Source organism: Neolamprologus multifasciatus, chromosome 6 (assembly GCF_963576455.1).
Source record: "Neolamprologus multifasciatus chromosome 6, fNeoMul1.2, whole genome shotgun sequence".
NCBI classification, from domain to species: Eukaryota; Metazoa; Chordata; class Actinopteri; order Cichliformes; family Cichlidae; genus Neolamprologus; species Neolamprologus multifasciatus.
This window is the reverse complement of record NC_140444.1, coordinates 24,101,958-24,120,892: the sequence shown is the minus strand read 5'-3', so window position 1 is coordinate 24,120,892 and position 18,935 is coordinate 24,101,958. Positions and strand designations below refer to the sequence as shown.

At 38.7% G+C, this 18,935-nt stretch overlaps 1 protein-coding gene across 2 annotated transcripts in view; it reads right to left on the bottom strand.

Moving 5' to 3' along the window:
• cntln (centlein, centrosomal protein) overlaps window positions 1–13,409 on the bottom strand; it is a 95,101-nt gene extending 81,692 nt beyond the window's left edge. The window contains exons 1-6 of one of the 2 annotated variants that reach the window (XM_085162089.1): window positions 13,071–13,409; window positions 12,685–12,773; window positions 9,158–9,246; window positions 7,021–7,105; window positions 3,272–3,403; window positions 2,093–2,272 (exon numbers count right to left, since the gene is read on the bottom strand). In XM_085162089.1, the coding sequence (XP_085018215.1) occupies window positions 2,093–2,272; window positions 3,272–3,403; window positions 7,021–7,105; window positions 9,158–9,246; window positions 12,685–12,765 (567 nt within the window). In that variant the 5' untranslated portion in view covers window positions 12,766–12,773; window positions 13,071–13,409. The remainder of the gene's footprint in view (window positions 1–2,092; window positions 2,273–3,271; window positions 3,404–7,020; window positions 7,106–9,157; window positions 9,247–12,684; window positions 12,774–13,070) is intronic. The other variant, XM_085162088.1, reaches the window with a different exon arrangement.
• Window positions 13,410–18,935: the final 5,526 nt, after the last annotated feature.

The window sequence follows — 18,935 nt, the reverse complement described above, 5'->3', positions numbered from 1 at the left end:
TATTTAATAAATGCTCATAATTTATTTTTGAGTAAATTTTATGTACATCTATGCTCTATGTTAATAAAAGTGCCTGTGTGACATCTGGGACACAGCTTTGACTAAGAACTCTCTTTTTGTTCTTACTTTATGGCTTAAAAAAAAAATCGAGATATATATCTTATATCGCCGTCCAGGTAAAATATATCGAGATATGAATTTTGGGTCATATCGCCCAGCCCTATTGTCACATTACTTTTACTGTCGGTCTACAAATAAACAAATAAATGATTCTGAAATTAAAAAAGTGACAGAAAAGCAAGGAAACTAGGTCTCACTTCTTAGCCCTGAATGACAATGCCTTCTTTAACACTTGTAATAAGTCGGCCACAATTTGTTACTTCACAGCAACTAGCTGTACTAGTTGCTGTGAAGTAATCGAATAGCAAACTTTAGATTTAGTTCTAACATGACAGTCTATCTGAAAATGTTTTTATTGTGCTTTTGTGCTGTTTCTTTGTATATAGGAGGTGCAGACAAGGTGTTAGTTAGCTTTGCTTTAATTTAAAGAAACCATTTGAGTGCAGCAGATTAAACAACATCAAACATGCACAGGTCACCAAACCCTGAATTCACCCGACGCTAATTAATATCAAGCAAATTATGTGACGAATGCTATAAGAAATTATTATAAGAAATTATTATATAATTATATCGGTCATATTTTTTCACGTATTACACATCTTTGCGGCTCTGTATTTGCAGAATATTCCTCCACCGCTGTTCGGGTTAAGAAAATACTAAAACTATGCAGGTGTATCTTCAAATCAAATCACTTTTATTGTCACATCACATGTGCAGGTACACTGGTACAGTACATGTGAGTGAAATTCTTGTGTGCGAGCTTCACAAGCAACAGAGGTGTGCAAAGTACAATAACATAAGAACAAGCAAATATAAGAATGGCTAAATCTGAGAATTATATGAATAAATATATGTACAATATAAGAGTGTATGCATATTACTGAATGTGTATACTAAATATGTATGTCTATGTGTGTGTGTATGTGTGTGTGTGTGTGTGTGTGTGTGTATTGTATACATATTTTACAAATTAAATAGAGTAAAAATAAAATAAATATATAAAATATACAGAGGTTGGTAGTTGGATATTGTGCAAAACAAGTGGCATTTATATACAGTATGGAGTGCATAATGTTGAATCTGCAGTATCTTAACAGTACGCACAGGTCTACATTAAATGATAAATTCCCGAATAAATCTTTGCCATGTCAAACAAATTGGCATGATGTATCCCCTGCGCATCTGATATTTTCCATCACCAAGTTTCAAATCAATGTATGATACAAAAAATAATAAAAAAAATCATAAAACAAGTGGAGTGTCTTAGGCTGTGATGGATGTGCATACACTAGTCACTAGGCTCATCCCATCCAAGAGTAATTACTCTGCAGCTCTAACTTATTCAAGACTCTCTGTCTGATTCCATTTGACTAGGGGAACAATATGTTTCATAATGATTAGTCGATAAGGAAGGGGCGGAATGGGAGGTTCTTCTGTAGCTTTTATTTCCTGAGAATCTAGGAAATAAAATTTGAAAGGTAAAAAAATAAATAAATACAATTTTCAAGAACTGCAATTTGATTGGTTGAATGTTTAAACAATAGCACAGTTGATGTCTTATCGTATTTCTCATGTTCACAGAGAGAAGAAGCACCGATCCATAATGATGATCAGAGCAACAGATTCTGAAAGTTACTTGCTTGCATTTGGATAATGAAACACACCTGACCACAAACTCTTGAACCAACAGGCCAATGACTTAATGGAAGCTACTTTCGGTTTGGTCTGCTTAATTCTTCTTCTTTCTTTCTTTTTTTTTAAACCACAACTCAGGAAGATCTGTCTGCCCTACGTTAAATCATAACTTTGTCCTTCCTTTGAGTGCAGTCCCTGTTTATTTAATTCTGTGCTTTGCTACAGAGATCTTTTTATATTCACAGGCTGAAGAGGAAAGGGTGTGAGGGATCAGAAAGTTCAAGGTGTGTGTGAGTGCCTTTGTATTTGTGTGGACCTGTCCCCACATTCATACCTTTATTCTGGTCTGGGCAGCATCCCTCTGGTCTCGTTGGCTGTTGGCCTGCCTCTGATTCTCCTCCAGGTCAGCTTGCAGGGCGGCGCAGCGGGAAGCTAATCCCTCTTTCTCCTCCTCTAGAGCCTGCACCACCTGCCGCTCCTCCTCCTCTTTCCTCCTACATTTTGTCTTCATTTCCTGAATAAGGAAGTTTGTGTGTGTGTGTGTGTGTGTGTGTGTGTGTGTGTGTGTGTGTGTGTGTGTGTGTGTGTGTGTGTGTGTGTGTGAGAGAGAGAGAGAGAGAGGAGTAGAATGGGGAGGGGGTCAATAGGGCCAAATAAACAACGGCGACGAAAGAAGAGAAAAAGAAAAAGTAGCATTTCAAACTGAGAAAATGAAAAAAGAAAACTGCAAAGATCCAAAAAGAGAAGCAGCCCATGGGGTTGAGGCTGAAATGAATATGTAAACAGTGGACCGCTTTTTCTGCAGGAGCCCACTGCATGGGTCGCTGATTGGCCAAGGTCACCTGTGCTGTATGACTGGACCCACGCGGCCAGTGTTTGGTTGGTGTGGGCCGAGCCGTGCTGCAAGAACTGGGCTCACGTAGGTACAGGGGCCAGTCTGCCAGCCTTAATGACAGGCTCCTAATGAGAATGGTGCTGGCTACAAAACCCATTAGACTCAACCTAGGTCTCCTTTGATGCTGTCCCCCACGATTTCTCACCACGAGACCCCACCAAGACTGTGTAAGGACCATCCCTTTATCAATTAATCATAGCCATGTCCCATCTAAGCATAATTAGGCAGAAGCCACACCATCGCATGCACATTATTCACTTTCCCCCCACTGAAGGAGGCATTAAGTATTTATCTGCAAGTTAACAACCTGCTTTTCTCTGGCTCGCGCTTTCTTTCTCACATGCAGACTTTCCAGCTGTTAAGTATTCTCTGTTGTCAGTAGCGGGAAAGTAAGCTGAAAGCAAGAAAGGGTGAGACAGAGCGAGGGTGGAGACAGGAGAAGAAGACACAAAGACACTGAGATTGCATTCAAGAGGGCTGAACAATCCTCTTTCTCTTCTAAATGATTCATACCCCCGAGGCTAAGGCCACGGGGGACTTGTCGTTTTCGGTGCCACGCAGAAAAGAGACTTTTGAAAGCAGAAGCCCCGACTGCCACAGAAAATTTGTTCCACCAACCTCAAGTTCCTGACTCTTATTGACCAGTTGTTCACGCAGAGCTGTCAGCTCCTTCTTCATTAAATCACTCTCCTCTTCCGCCGTCCTCCTTTGTAACAAGCCGTTAATCTCCTGCTGCTGCCCGGTTACTCTCTGTGGCAATCAGGGTGACACAGAAAGAACAAAAAAAAAAAACCCCAACAACTACAGGTTACATTAGGCATATCATTTTTTTAACCTTCATTTTTTTAAACATGTTGTAACAAAACAACAAGACTATCACTTTTATATTTTCTTTCATAATCAATTGGCCTTGATTAATGAGCTATTCATGAGATCTACAAAGCATGAGTGAATGCTTGTTGGAATTTCCTGGAGCTTAAGGTCATGCCATTCAGCGTCATATTTTTGCAGCAGTCCAAAACCCCAAAGTATTAAGTGTACAGACAAAAGAAAGGCTGGAAAACATTATCAGCATTAATTTTCTAACCTGACAATCAAAGAATAGACTAAATGCTTCAGCTCTTAAAACAAGCGATAGTGTAAAGTAATGACCACCCACTTTTTATATGTTTACTTCATGTTTTTTGGCAGCCTTTATGGCCTTAGTGGGAGGAGGCTGGCTTCTTAACACTGTATCAGCTGGGGTTTGGCATTGGCTGGTAATCCACAGTCTTCTGTGGGTACACCCTCCTCTCTCAAATAACACCGTGCTCTGGGATGCAATTAATTGCCATGTTGAGGGAAATCGCTCAGATATATCCAGATAGTGGATTTAGCGTTCCTTGCTACTCCTAGCTTGCCGTGCTAAGAACAGTGGGGCTTTAATAGATTTATACTGGAGAGCGGAAAATAAATTCAAACGCTGATAATGAGATAGGGAAGAACAATTTGAACCCCAGTAGCACTCAAGTGATAGAATAGTAGGGTGGGGGGGAAGCGGGTTGCACCAAGTTAAGAGGTCTAGGACAGAAAGATTAGCGTCTGAAAATTCCCAGTACAGTTCAAAAATGAAAGCTAATTATGTTACAAAAGCAGAGAGAAAGAAAAGGAAAAAAAAAAAAAAGAAAACCAGCAAGAACAAAAAAAAAAAACATAATCAAAGTGGGAGAACTGATACATTAAGAAAACAATCGGAGATGCTATGTGGCATCTCCGATTGCAATAAGCCCAATAAGCCCGACAGACCATCACATCTTTGAAAAAAGAAGGAAAACCTATTAATCACTCTGAGGGTATGGCTTAAGATTGCAGATGAGATGATGACTGTCAGAGGGCTGGATGACACAGCACAGAGTGTGGCGCTATCAAGGAACTTTTCAGAAGAAGTACAGCAAAACAAGACAATTTGGAAACAAAGGGATTCCTCCTATAAAACTCCTATAAACTGAGACATGGGCATTACACTGAATGAGAGTAAGAAATGAATGAGTTCATTTAATAGCTCTTAAAAAGCTGTTGAAAGACACAGAGCACAGTTTTAAGTCCCACCCCCACAGGATGGATTTGCAGCTATCTACCACCTCATCAATTCAGTCTATTAAAAAATAACCGAAAAGTATCCATCAGATTTGATAGCTATCTAGATATCCATCAAATGTCTGTATATTAGGGTAAAGCATTTCAACAGTGTGAAACTTGTGTCACACTGTCATGTGGATAATTCAGAAGGCCATAAGTAGTATTTGCATTTGCTTGTAAATGCCAAGCTTGCAAACACAGCAATGGAGTCGTCACCTATGATGACTTATACCTTAAAGGCACAAATGTTACACAAAAAAGTCCACCATAATCATATACCTTTTTGGTCCAGTGAGCAACTATTATGATTGCTGAGGAGGGTAATGTCAAAAAGCACTGGCAAGCTGATGACTCCATTACAGCCAGTCTCATTAAGAATGAGCACCATTCTGGGTGAGGGACACTAATGAATGAGACTGACAGATGCTTCGGTGAAGAGATGATGATTTGGAGTAAATTACATTAGTGATGTCATTATCATTAGCCATCATACCACCAAGAACTATAACTCAGGGGTTAGAGCAAAAAAAAGCAGGTATGAGAGAAAGATAAAGATCTAATGGGAAATATTAAAGCAGCATAATAATTTTGTATTCATTTGTATTTTATGGCATTTATGAATTAAAGTTGCAGCAGACAGTTAAACAAGCAAGACAAAAATGCTTGTTTGTAATAAAATGACAGTGAAAATGAAATAAAAAGCCCAAGGATTGTTTTGTCTTTCTGTGAAAGACTCACTAAGAGCCACTAGAAACGGCTGCAACTTAAATGTCAACTATGAAGGCATATGACCACAAGCTCAGCCTGAAGATAAATGCTGCATTCCTTTTACAGCAGAAGTCGGATGTCAGAGCTGGGAGCAACGTCACTTCAAAGTTGAGCGCATTCCAGTAGCAGTTGGAAAAACAAGGGAAAACAAGCTTTATTTTGTTCCCTACCAAGGTAAAGCCATTCATCAATCACTGGTAGCACAACAAAAATGCCAGAAGCATGCTCAAGGACAGAGCCTGGTCACTGTTTCGTGTATGGCTTATTTAGTCAGTCACAAATACACAACCGTGGTAGTACTACAGGTTTTACAGTTTCATTGTTGTGAAGTCAGGGTTGGTGGTCTTCTACATTCGAAAGGAAAATTGCTTTGCAACCACTGGGTAAGCTAACTTTTAGCTCAGTACACGATGCAGGAACTTGGGAGCAGCTTGTTAATCATGGAAACTGAAGCTGTACATGTACGTGTGTGTACAATATGTACACAGGGTATGGGCTTATTGCAATGCTTATTGGGGGAAAAAAAGTAGAAAAAACCCCAAACCTAAATTTTTAGGTTTATATGTACTGGATGTGTTCCTCAAGTCTTGTGCTAGGATTGAGGGGGCACTCACATTAACTGATCCTTTCTGTGGCTAAGCGAGTTTGACCCCCAAGGTAAAGTTTGCTTGACTGGTGTAAGTGGTGTGTAATGTGCCGGTGCTCTGGCCCACTTAAAGAGGAGAACCCAGGCATAGTTCATTTGGACTTGAGCACAGTATGCATGTAGCATGATTGCTATGTACGCACACTCCTGAGTAGCAGCTGTCTCCATTAAATCATTCTGCCAATTCATTAATAAACATGTGAGAGCACAGTGTGTCACCACAACCCCATTGTAGCCACAATATTCATAAAAAGCTCATTCACAAGCACTCATGAGCCCATTGTGTACTACCAGAGCGCTTTTTCGAGAAAGAGAGAAGAGTTGACACTCCGAGACAAACTGATGTGAACTTGGGTCGGATCATTAAGGGCAGTGTCAGCCCAGTGGGAAGTGGGCAGGGAAGGTGATTGTGCTCAGGCAGGGTACAAAGTAACCGTGCTTAGTGTGAGGACATCCTTACTCATTAAAGTGGCGCCTTTTGAAATTTTTTTTCCTAATTATAATAATCATATGACGCAAGGAAACATAATGATGTGTGAGAAAAATGGCGAAAGAGACTACTTTGATATGTAAATCACAGCAGCCACACACTTCTGTGAGTGTGCAGAAGTGTGATGATTTTTTTTTTTTGCATAAAAGTCTGTAAATTTGTTTTGTGCATCAGCACTTTTTGAACTTTTTCAACATATTTAAACTGCGCCGTGACAATTTGAATACCTGTAATCAGATCTGACAGGAAGCCAGCAGCAAAAAAATAAATTGACTTGCTGATGTTCATAAAGAAAAGTTGTTTGCATTAGAAAGTTAAAGCCGGTTAAGGCAAACATTATGATACCTGTTCCAACTCTTGAATCTTGTAGTCTTTAGACTGAAGGATCTCCAACACTTTCCTGTCCTTAATCTCAGCTTTGTGCTTCTCACTAGAAGGAAGAGTAAATACACAGAATATACATGTGTAAATAGTCGGCAACGATTAAGGACTTGAGAGCATACAGAAGAATAGCTTTAACTATTTAGCTTACACTCAAGATTTTGTCCAATCTTACTGGCTTGAAACACATTGATTTCTAACTGTTCTCTATAAACAGATGCTACATACAAAAATAAGCACGAAGAACTCATTGATTTCAATACAAATGAGATTTTCAGTATAAGAAGTTCTCTGGTTTATGAGTTTATGAGTGAGCATTAGCTGCATGCAGGTGAAAACCATGGGCTATCATCTGATAGTGATTTCACTTTTTTTTTTAAAAATTCATCTACATTCATAGTTCGACTGTGAACACATGGAAAAGAAAATTCTTGGCCCAGATATCAACAATCCCTTTTCCAAATATCTGCTGGCTACTCTGGAAAGGTCAAAACACTGACTTTTGCCCCAGAGGGCAAGTTCTTGGACAAAAGTTACTGGTTTCAACTACGAATGTTTAATTATTGATCACCTGCTGCACTCATCAAAAGAAGATTATTTTGCCTTAACATGTCGCCAGTGTTCTCATCATTATTTTAATATTTAATAATGCTAAACTGTAAGAAAATGAAAAGAAAAACTTAGTTTACTCACTGGCTACTTAAGCAGAATTACAGAGCAACAATACAGCAAAGTTTAAACCTCTCAAGCCCACTACTACCTCTTTTATCATAATGAACTTTTGTGGAGACAAAAACAAGTCTGCAATTGGGGACCTGCTTGTTTCAACTACTCCGAACCACCGGGGACCATCCGTTCCCTCCGCTCATCAGCTGCTTCTTCTACACCTCGGGTCTTTGAGGCCTTCTCTATCGTCTCTTTGCCTCTTCTGATCAGCCCTCTCCCCTGGTACACACTGAAATAAGTATCTGGTGTCCCTGGAGGGGGCAGGAACGCAGGCAGGCCTAGCTGCATCTCCTCGTATATTGGGCTATGTTCACCATGTCCTGAGCATCCAACCAATCACTCTACAAGATCCGCACAGGAAGGGGAGGGAAGGATGAATGGCGGCTCCCAGTGGACGACAGCGCTTGACTGGAGTCGACACAATTACCATGTCAACATTCTCCTGCGCATCAGGTGATACAATACACATACACTCTCTGGGTGCATGTTGCCCCACCTGTCTCAGCGGACTAACCCACTTTGATGGGTTTCCTAAGGGGCTATAAGGAACTCAAGTGGGTGTGGAGTAGAAATGAGAGGCACAGGTACTGAGGAGCACTCTGCTGCTGCACTGTGTTTTTACCTCTATTAAGGGTCTACTAACAACTGACAGACCTCAAAAAGTATGCGATGTGCACCAGCGAGGAAGAAAATATGATTTAATGTATCCCCTAAAGAAAAAAGTCAGTAAAACCTAAGTACTAAATAAAGCTTTACACAAATTTTAATGGCAGCTGGAACGTGTGAATAAACAGCTTTCAAACTTCAGCGATAAATCAGAGTCTCGTTATGTTTTTTGGGTGGTTTTTTTTTTTTTAATCATAAGAGGAACGCAATTCATTTCTCCAGATGTGTCTTTTCCTACAAGTTCCCATGCCACTGTTCTCAATGGAGCTTAGCCATCCTGCAAAAGAGGTCATATTCAATCTCGCAATTTATCCAGTAAAGACAAGTATTTGGCAGGACTGTTTCAACTGTCCAGCATGTGAGCAGCAGTGGAAGAGTGTTTTCATTAAAAGGGTTTCCACTGTTTGAACTGCTAGACCAGGGATAAGAGGGCTTAAATCAGCATCTGCACCAGATTCCGTCATAACCCCAGTAGAACGGCCAAGGTGCTTTAAACACCCCTTGAACGACTTTCACACACACACACACACACACACACACACACACACACACACACACACACACACACACACACACACACACACACACACACACACACACACACACACACACACACACACACACACTTGCTTCTCTTCACTTGCGAGATAAGGGGAAGGTTCGTCTGCTGAGCCTCTCAGGTAGCAATGTGAAAGATGAATCCACTCACCGCTCAACCACCAAACTGACAGCCTGGGTCAAGTCTGGATTTGCCACTTGCAGCCTTTTCCACAGAGACCACACAAACTCCTTGTCTGCCTGTGAAAGTAAAGGATTCAGCAAGTGAAGAGAAATTATTTTTGAGAAATGCGATGATAAAATTTGCATTTGATAAGCCCCTAAAAGGAAAAGCAGCAACACATCACAGCCCTTTTTCAGTGAGAAACAAAAAATTTGGATGCTCAGTGACATTAGCATATGACAACTGGGGGAAGTCAATCAATAATTTAGAGAACTTGTAAAAATATAAATATATAATATTTTTTTCATCTGTCCTGCCCTCTCTAATCATGAACCTCTTTCTAGCGGCAATCTCCATCGCTGAGATGTGACCTTCGACTCAAGGGGAGCGAGCATTGACACTTGTCATTATGCACTATTTATGACTGGGGAGAGCAGGGATCCAAATCAAAACACAGCAGTCGAGCTTGCATTTTTCTTTATTAATCAATTGCTCTCCGGATATGTTTTCCACTACAGCTCCAAAGTAACTAGCCCCGAAGAAACTCAAAACTGATGACAGAGAGAGTCATCTTCAAGCAGAAAAACCCAGCCAGCCCCTGACACATTTCCAATTCAAATTGTCTCGCTGGTTTTTCAAACATTTTTAAGCTACATTACATTTAATGAGGGACATCTAAAAACTACATTTTCTGACATTAAAAGACAGAATTATACCAAATCGACTTAATATAAAATTATCTGATAAATTATGTTCACATCATCATAAGATAAAAGTCATCCCTCCCACTGGAATCTACTGGTCTCCAATTAGCACATGAATTTTAACCCCCTTCTCAAAAGTGTCTAATCAATTATTTACTGAAGTGGCAGAAGCAGACCTTGATAAGACCATGAGCTGAACATATAAAGTGGAAGGACTGTAGATCTCTGTCTCGATGCGCATCTGTGTGTTTTGGTGTGTGGATAGACAGATCGGGAGCGGGGTGAAGCGGGGATAGAGATCTCACCAAATCAACCCTGGAATGCAGCTAACGATTAAATTAGGCAGCATGGTTTACTTGAAATACATGGTCTCCCTCTGCCTGGCCTTTGGCTGCCATTAGCCCTTCCATGGACAAATGTTCAGTCAGGACCCTCATCAAGAGCTCTCCTCGGCCGTATGCGTACTTAAAGATGCACTGAATGTGTGTTTGATGATGGCTGAATTATTCATTTTGAATCTAGAAACTGAAACACCACGAGCTAAACATACCAGAGAGAGAGCGAGAGCCACTGGAATTCAGCACATATTAATAAAATTAGCATGGTCTAGCAGGAACATTTGCTGGCTGACAGATGAGTGTCTTTGTAGTTAATGGCTGTCCTGAAGTAATCATGCAAGAGACTTAAGACATCAGTAGTATTCAAATGCCACAATTTAAATTGTGCACGGTAGAACTTAACGTCCTCAGATATGCAGAATCAGTGATCTACTCCAGATAAGACCACCAAAGATGGCTTTCGTGTCAGCTCAATATAAGTGAGTCTGAAGTGAACAAAGTATACAGCGCGTAGTCCTAAATACAAGTGAGAATAACATGTTTTATAATGGTTTTTAAGTTTAAAGGTGCAATCAAATGTTAAAGTTTGCAGGCAAAAGGCCTACTCTTATCCATTTCAGGGTTGTTGGGTTGGAGGCTATTCCAGCTGGGCAGGTCGCCAGTCTATCTCAGGGATGACACAGAGACACACATCTACGGCCGATTTAGGATCACAAGTTAGCCTAACGCACACGTCTTTGAACCGTGCGATGAAGCCGGAATACCCTGAGAGAAACAATCTAATCACGGTATTACAAAAATTATATGTCAGAGAGGGTTTTGGTTGGCTAATATTTTCTTGGGGCAAAATTCATGGAGAAAATTTGCAAAACTAACATTATCAGATGACACTACTTTTGTCTTAAAAATAAATTTACTTGCCAAATAATTGTATCACTTTTTATTCACTGACTTTCATACTGTTTCATCACTCATATGTAATTCTTTTTCTTTCTTTTTTAAGGTGTGTCAAGGCAAAACTAAGAATGGGCCTCTGGAGAATGATTGCCCACATAACCATAATCAGTCTGCATGCAGTGAACAAGAAAAGTTTGTTTCCTTTGACAGAAATCTCTCCACTTTCCTGTCATCTCTATCATTTGACAAACAGCTCTAGTAAATAAACCCCAGGTTAACAAAACCAGTTACATAAACATTTTTATTACATTCGTGGGGATTTTTTCCCCTCTTGTCTCCGGCAAAGTTATTTCAGCTGTCACTTACTCACACTGACTACCGGTGCATTTGCATAAGACACAATATGTTGCTTTTGTTTATTTAATCACATACGTCAATACATGGATTCACTCCACTCTGATGCCTTTGTGTTCTCTCACTGAATAAACACTTGAAAATTGGCTCCCGAAGTCAAACCAAAGTTTATGCAGAGGATAAATAAGGTAACAGGCGCACATGTGGTTACACACAAACAGCAGCACAACGAATGTTTGTGCCCAACATGTTAGGCGGTTTATATTTCTACTTCTATTACAAAACTCAAATATAACACCTCATCTGCTGAACCCCACAGCTGTCTGCCTACCTGTGTAGCAAGGTGGTGTGGATACACAAAGTGAGAAATGCTGGGATCAATTCACTCATGTTATTAGACACCACCTGGTGGTGAGTATGCAAGGACTCCCTCAATCACTGACTCACAAAATGAACATGAAAGCCTTTGGAAATCTGCTCATGAGCATGTCGTGCCTGTGTGTGTATTATCTGACGGGGCCCTCCACACTTTTTCCTGTCAGTGCTAGACATTCATTAAGGGTATAATCAGGATATTTACATATGTATGAGGGAGATAAATATGCTTTATCTAGTCAGTCAAATGTGCTTTATTTTAAAATCACAAGTAGCATCATGTAAAGGGGTGGTTTTCCTGCTAGTTATTCACAGACCTCGAAATTATATTCTCATGCTTATCTTTCCATCAATCCTCATTTTATATTAAATAAAGTCTGGTGACACGGCTGGTATGCATCACACAGAGATCAAATTAACAGTAATTACTTAATTTTGAAATTAATGAAGGTCCACAATTTATAGCAGAGAGTGAGAATTGAAAAAAAATGAATGCTCAGCCTGGAGAGTAAAAGGTGCTGACAACTGTGTGATACATATGTAGTCTGAAAAAAGTCATAGTGATAAATAAAGTAAAGATTAATATAGTGAGTTACACTTTTTAACACTGACAAGAGTTATGTAGAAATCACAGCCAAATGAATGCTTTGTTTGTGATGTAATGATAAGGGTTGTAACGATGTTATATTCAAGTAATCTGGACAAATCACTATTTTAGGGAAATCAAATGGGGTTTTTTCTCCCACTTTTAACTAAATCCAACATTGTACAATGAGCAGTGATAAAGTACAGAAGCGTGTACACATGGCTTTAAAACAAAAACCCAAAACAAAATGCATTCACACACCTGGCATTGCAAAAGCTCATCTGATAAAGTCTTCACCTGCTCCTCCAATACCAGGGTGCCAGCATCATCTTTTGAGCTCATTTTCAGACCTGCAAGAAGGCAAAAGAAAAAGGGTTGTAGTGATGAAATATTAAAAGAAAAATCTCAGTAACTTGCAGCAGTGGATCAAAACAAACATGGCACAGCTCAGCTATTTAAACAACATGTGATTAGACTGCTTTGCATCGGATTGACAAAACTACTTGGAAAGGATTTTAGCTGACTGAAACCATATCGACAGGGACTTTGTATTTATTTATGTGATGTTAGCATATTGGGGTTCCAGGTTTCTACCGCGAGCTGAGGAAGAAATAAGCAAGCGTCCAGGAAGACTGATAAGTTCTTACCTATTTCGATCGCTTGCTAACCAGGCAGATATCAACCCTGCAGCAGCACCAGGAAGACCAACACTGAGATTACTTAGCTAGCGTTAGCCACGTAAAGCATAAAGAGTTACACTCTTTCTGGTGTTGACAGCTTTCTGAAGTCAGAGCGCTAGAAAAAAACGTCACGACATACTTCGAACTGTGAGAAATTGAAGGGTTCACCCGTGTACATCCGTTATATTGTTTTGTACAACGCCAGATGAAACTTCTGTGTGGATAACACGGCTGTCAGTAACCAGGGAGACGGTTTCCTCTTTTCAAACAAGCCCGCTGTTTTCCGCTTCTGCCCCTTCGCGTCACAGCCGTCACGTCACTTCACGACAGTAGCAGTTCATAGATGGCAGTATGATCGGGATCGGCAAAGGAACGCTAGGGTCAGTTTTGATTGGCTTTTTTGTGATTTGTTAAAACGCTAAGTTGTTTGTTGCTGTTTTTCATTTGTTTTCCAAAATGAAGAGCTGCACACTGATAGCCTCCTGAACTGTGATTTTAAGAAGGTTTCCCCCTATTTATGAAAAGGAATAGTTTCATAGTTTTGTATTTTCTGATATATATTTTTTTCTTTTTCACTTTTAATTTTTGTTTTCAATTCAGGTCACTTTCATTGAGATTCAGGGGCGAATCTAGGTTCAGAGTTCTAGGGGGGCTCAACCCCCAGTCATCATGTTATGTGCACAGTGCCACATAATTAATATTATGTGGCATTTGCAGGCAGAATATGCTGCCTGCAAATGCATTCAATGCAATTTCAACTGGGTGCATGTTACAATCTTACCTTCAAAAGCAACTGAATTAGTTAAATGGGCTAGTGTTTAAGAGTAATTCAAAGTGAATAATCACACCTTTCAATATTATACACTTGTTTTAAGGTGGTCAATTTAGTTATCAAACTTTGGGCATAGGTTTAGACCAGAATTCTCCAAAGTAAGAAGTAACTATTTGCAAAGAGAAAGGATAAAAATGCACAACTTTGTTTCAGCCTCTTAACCACGTGCAGTCATCTGAATCATAAACCACTTTCAATAAAGATGGCAGAAAATCACTCTCCCTGTCCATACACATGGATATGAAGCAAACATGTAAGAGCTGCTTTTACAATATAGTTTTTTTTAATTTATACAAAACCCTCCTTTTATTGTGCAGACAAATAGATTTGTAGTCTGTCACATCAATTTGATTCTGTTGAGCCAAGTTTAGAGTGGAATGAATCCCTTAAAAAGCTATCATTCACTTAAATAAGTTCTGTCTAGAATGTCCACGGGCATTTTTACGCATGCTACTGAAAAAGCGTACAAAGCATCTATGAATTGCATGTAAAAATATTTTGTGAAACACAATTATTCTTTTTCCATCTTACTTCAATATCTGCCTATTTACTCACCTGGTTCTTCCTGCTCATGTACAGTCTTTCTGCTCTCTCTTTCCATCCTCCTCACTTCTTTGCACTGATAATAACATACAAATGCACTGTATTCAATAAAAAAAATCTTATAATAATTATTATAAGAGTCATTATTATAAGGATTTCCATTTGATATCAGTAGAACACACTGCTTAGTTATGTGAAGTCATCATCAATGAATGTGGTCAAAACAGGAGCTACACCAGTTGGCTTTACAATTTTGTGTTGACTTTGACTAAATGTCCACTCTTGTTTCTTTTTGCTGCTTTCATCCTGCTCTCTCCCTTTCTCTCCCTCTCTATCTTATTCTCTGTCTTTGCGCTGCTAACAAAAACTTAAATGTAACAGTGAAACACAGTTTACAACCTAAAAAAAGGCATAAACTGACGCTTATCCAGTGACACATAACAGCCTTTTGACCTGATATCAGCTGGAACTGAAGCTGTACTATAAACAAACAATAAAGCCAAATTTGACCAGAATAGGAACACAAATCTTTAACAAACTAAAAAAAAAGTACATCAGCACCTTGTTTGGTAATGTGCAATATATAACAGCATATTTATGTCGCTAAAAGCTCAAATTTGCTAACGAGGTTAGCTGTGTAGTGTACAATAGCTAACACTATTCAGAGAACAAATAAAAATAAGCGGACACTTTATAAATCACAGAAATTAGCACACATTAGCACAGGACATGTGGCACTTTTGTGTGAGAAGTTCAACCTATTGGAGTTTTTTTTTTCTGCTGCACCAACGCATCTTATTTATTAACGATAAATCTGCTGTTGAAGCAGCAGCGTTTTTGCATGAGTGCGCTATAACATCATGACATCAAGAACACGGGACCGTTAAACCCCGTTATCATTCTAACCTGCACCATCTCCACTTGTCAAAATATAACAATAACAGACAATTTCAGAAAATAATACTAAAATGCCTGATTATTACTAATGTTACTATAGATACTTTTAGGCAAGCAATTCATGAATTTAGGGGTACTTGAGCTCCCCTAAAAAAGGTTAGTTTTCAGAATGGATTTTGTCATTTCAGTTTATTGTTTGAAACGTGTTTAGTTTTAGTTTAGTTTTTGTTCGTTTCAGTGTTAATTTAAGTAATTTTTAATTTATATCATGTAGATATGGTGCATATTTAAAATACTGCTGTCAGCATTAATCTCGTTAAATGATGTTAACGCCATAACTGCGAAAACGCAGCAAATCTCCGTTAGCGAGTTAGTGTGGATCGGGCCGTGCATGGGGCTGCGCGTGGTCAATGCGTTAGCACAGTTAGCTCGTTAACGTGTCAGCGCCGGGCAGCCACATGCTCAGGGGGATGCACGCTAACTTGTCATTAATGTCGTTAATGTCATTTTAACGAGATTAATGCTGACAGCACTAATTTAAAAGTTAAAAAATGCTACACCTTTTAAACACAGGTGACTCACAGTATTCCAGAAAACCAAAGTCTCACTAAAGATGTCTGTAAAAGCCTCATCAGGCAGGCTGTGGTAACGAATTTTACCAGATCTTTTTTACCAAAGACTAAAACTAGGGATTTTTCCACTATATTTAATTTTATTTTAAGTTTAAACTTATTCAATTTTAATTTTCCAAGTTGATTTTTTTCTTTTGAAGTTTTACTCTAGATTTGACTGTCAAATTATTTTATTTTGTTTAACTTCGTGACTTCTGATATTTTAGTCAGTTTTGCAAGTTAGTTTTTTAAGTTAGAGCTGTTTTTTCAGAAATTTTTATTTTTATTTCAGTTCACTAACTTTTATACTTAGAGTGAAATTATCACTAGAGTTTTTTGTTTAGTTTTATTTTTTATTATAATAACCTTGCTGAGAAAATTTGCTGGATACAATGAAAATATTTTTTGGGAAAATGCACAATATCTTGTGTTTGAGCAAATGTAGATTAATATAAACTGGATGTAGCAGTGTTTTTTATATTATAATCACAGATTTAACTTGAATACCTTTACATCTGCTGACTCTTGTTCATTTATGAATATGAAGTTGTCTTTATTCTACAGTATTACATGATGGTTTGTGCAATTAGTTAAGAATAATTCAGTTTAATGTTACAGCTGCATGTTAAAGCATTAATTAATAATTATTTTGAAATTACTGAGATTGGCTAAAGCTCCAAACAGACAGAGGACCTGCCCCAGTTCCTCAGGTCCTTGGATAGGTCCTAGGTTTACTTTTTAGAAAGAAAGGAATGAAGGTAAAAAACCATGTCGACATGATGTAGTGATGTTCATATTAATATTATTTCTAGGCACACAGGACTCTTCAAACATAGTTTTAAAGTACAGATGGGTGTCTCCTGATACTACACTTACACAGACACACACACACACATGTATTCTATACAAAATAAAGGTTCCTCTGTGTGTGTAAGCACTGCTTTGTTCAGTTATAAATCCCCAGTTTGAACAACATGAGCAACCACACACGATGGCAAAGAAAAATGCCATGGAAATTTGATATTGATCTTTATTTGTATTTGGCAGATACAATTACTGTTTTCCTTTTAAAATAGGTACTTACTCCTGTTGATATTTATCCATGTCTTCAGTTTTAATGAGCCACTGTAAGGTTAGAGACAGTGTGCCCAATAATTCTCGACTCTATAGCTTGAGTTTTGAGAGCTGAACATAAGCAAAGGGAGGATAAAGGAAAATGAACAAAGACATGTGTTTGACATCTGTTTTTTGCTGGTGAGACAAGACAACTCCATATTGTGTGGCTAATGTACTTAAGTGTCCAGCCAGATTTGGAGCACAGGGTGAGAGAGGGAAATGAAGAAATATGATGACTGGCTCTCCTCTTGAGTCAGACAAATGTTGGTTCATCTGCTCACTGCTCCACACTCACACCCATGCATGCATGCACACGCACAACCACACACACTTGCACACACACACACACACACAAAGAGAAAAGATGCAATTGACTTAGTATGATTAGGCTGTTCCTTGACCCACAAACACTGCCTCTCATTAAGATCCTCATTTGCAGAACAATTTTAGAGGCAGTAGACTGGTACATAATGTGCAACATCTGCCTGCCCCCTGTTTCTTGTTCAGAGACACAAACTGACACATGGTATCTGTGAATAAGCCCCTTTCTCACTGTCATCATGACAACATGTGACCAGCAGAGTTTTGAATCTGGCTTCTTCTTTTGCAGGTCAAAATCTTTAAGGCGAAACCGACCACTTGAAAAATGTTAGATAAAGCGTCTCTTATGAGAAAACCTGAAACTGATTTGGTTACTCTACGGTCAAATTATGAAAAAGAAGGCTGTTTTAAGAACATTTAAGAGAAGAAGTGAAGAGTGGAAGATTACCTTCTAACATATCCCTTCTTTCATCATCAAATTATTTAGCTACAGACACTTACAGTTGCGTACACAGGCATGTTCCACCATGTTTTGGCAGTGTCTCTTGCTGCTCTCTCCTGTATGTGAAGCAGCCAGTATCTCACTTTATTTGGTGTTTGTACTGCTAAAGACAGATTAATCCTGATCCAGAGTTTGAGACTGTCTCAGGTATATAAAGCAGATCTAAGCCAAGCATAGTTTCACAATAACCAATTATGTGATTTGTGCATTTACATTTATAAAAAAAATCCCACACTCGCTGCAGTCTTTTCTTGATTTTACTTCCTTAAGCTATGCATAAATACATAAAAGATGTATTCTTTATGCATAAAACTGTATGCAAAGTGTACTGCAAGAGGTGAAGCATATATAAATGCAGTGTAGTCCTATTCCTCTCTAACCCACTATCTAAATGTGTGTCCTCATACAGATCAGGATCTATACGATCCAAAGATAAGCTAGCAAATTTTATGAGTTTCTTAGGTAAAATTTATATGAAACACTGTAATATTCATGTTTTTGTGAGTATTCTTTTTGGGTTCACATTGTAACTTTCAACTTTTTCAAAGCTAACTGTGGATAAATAATAAATTACCATAAATCAGTGGACATACATGGGTGGTAGGAATAACGGGTCCTTTTTTTTTTTTTTCCGAAAAAAAGCACATACTATTGCTTGTAGATACTGAAAGCACAGTTTGCTCATAGAATTGCTTTATAGGAGAGCAATGATCCATCCAAGAATAATACATGTAGAGAATGTTCAGCATAGAATATGTTTAATGGGCGCTAGTTGAGCTCAGTGGGATGAGCAGCTGGCCAGCCCGGGTTCGAGTCCAACCCCCTGCCCTTTGCTGCATGTCCTACCCTCTCTCTCTCCTTCCACCTTTCCATCAGTCTTCACTATATCAATCCAATAAAGCCAGAAAAAAAGCCAAAAGTAAGACTACTTTTGATAACATACATAATAACCTCAGTGCTGTTTAATGCAAATAAAGCATGGATAAAAATGAATCACCTCAAAATATTAA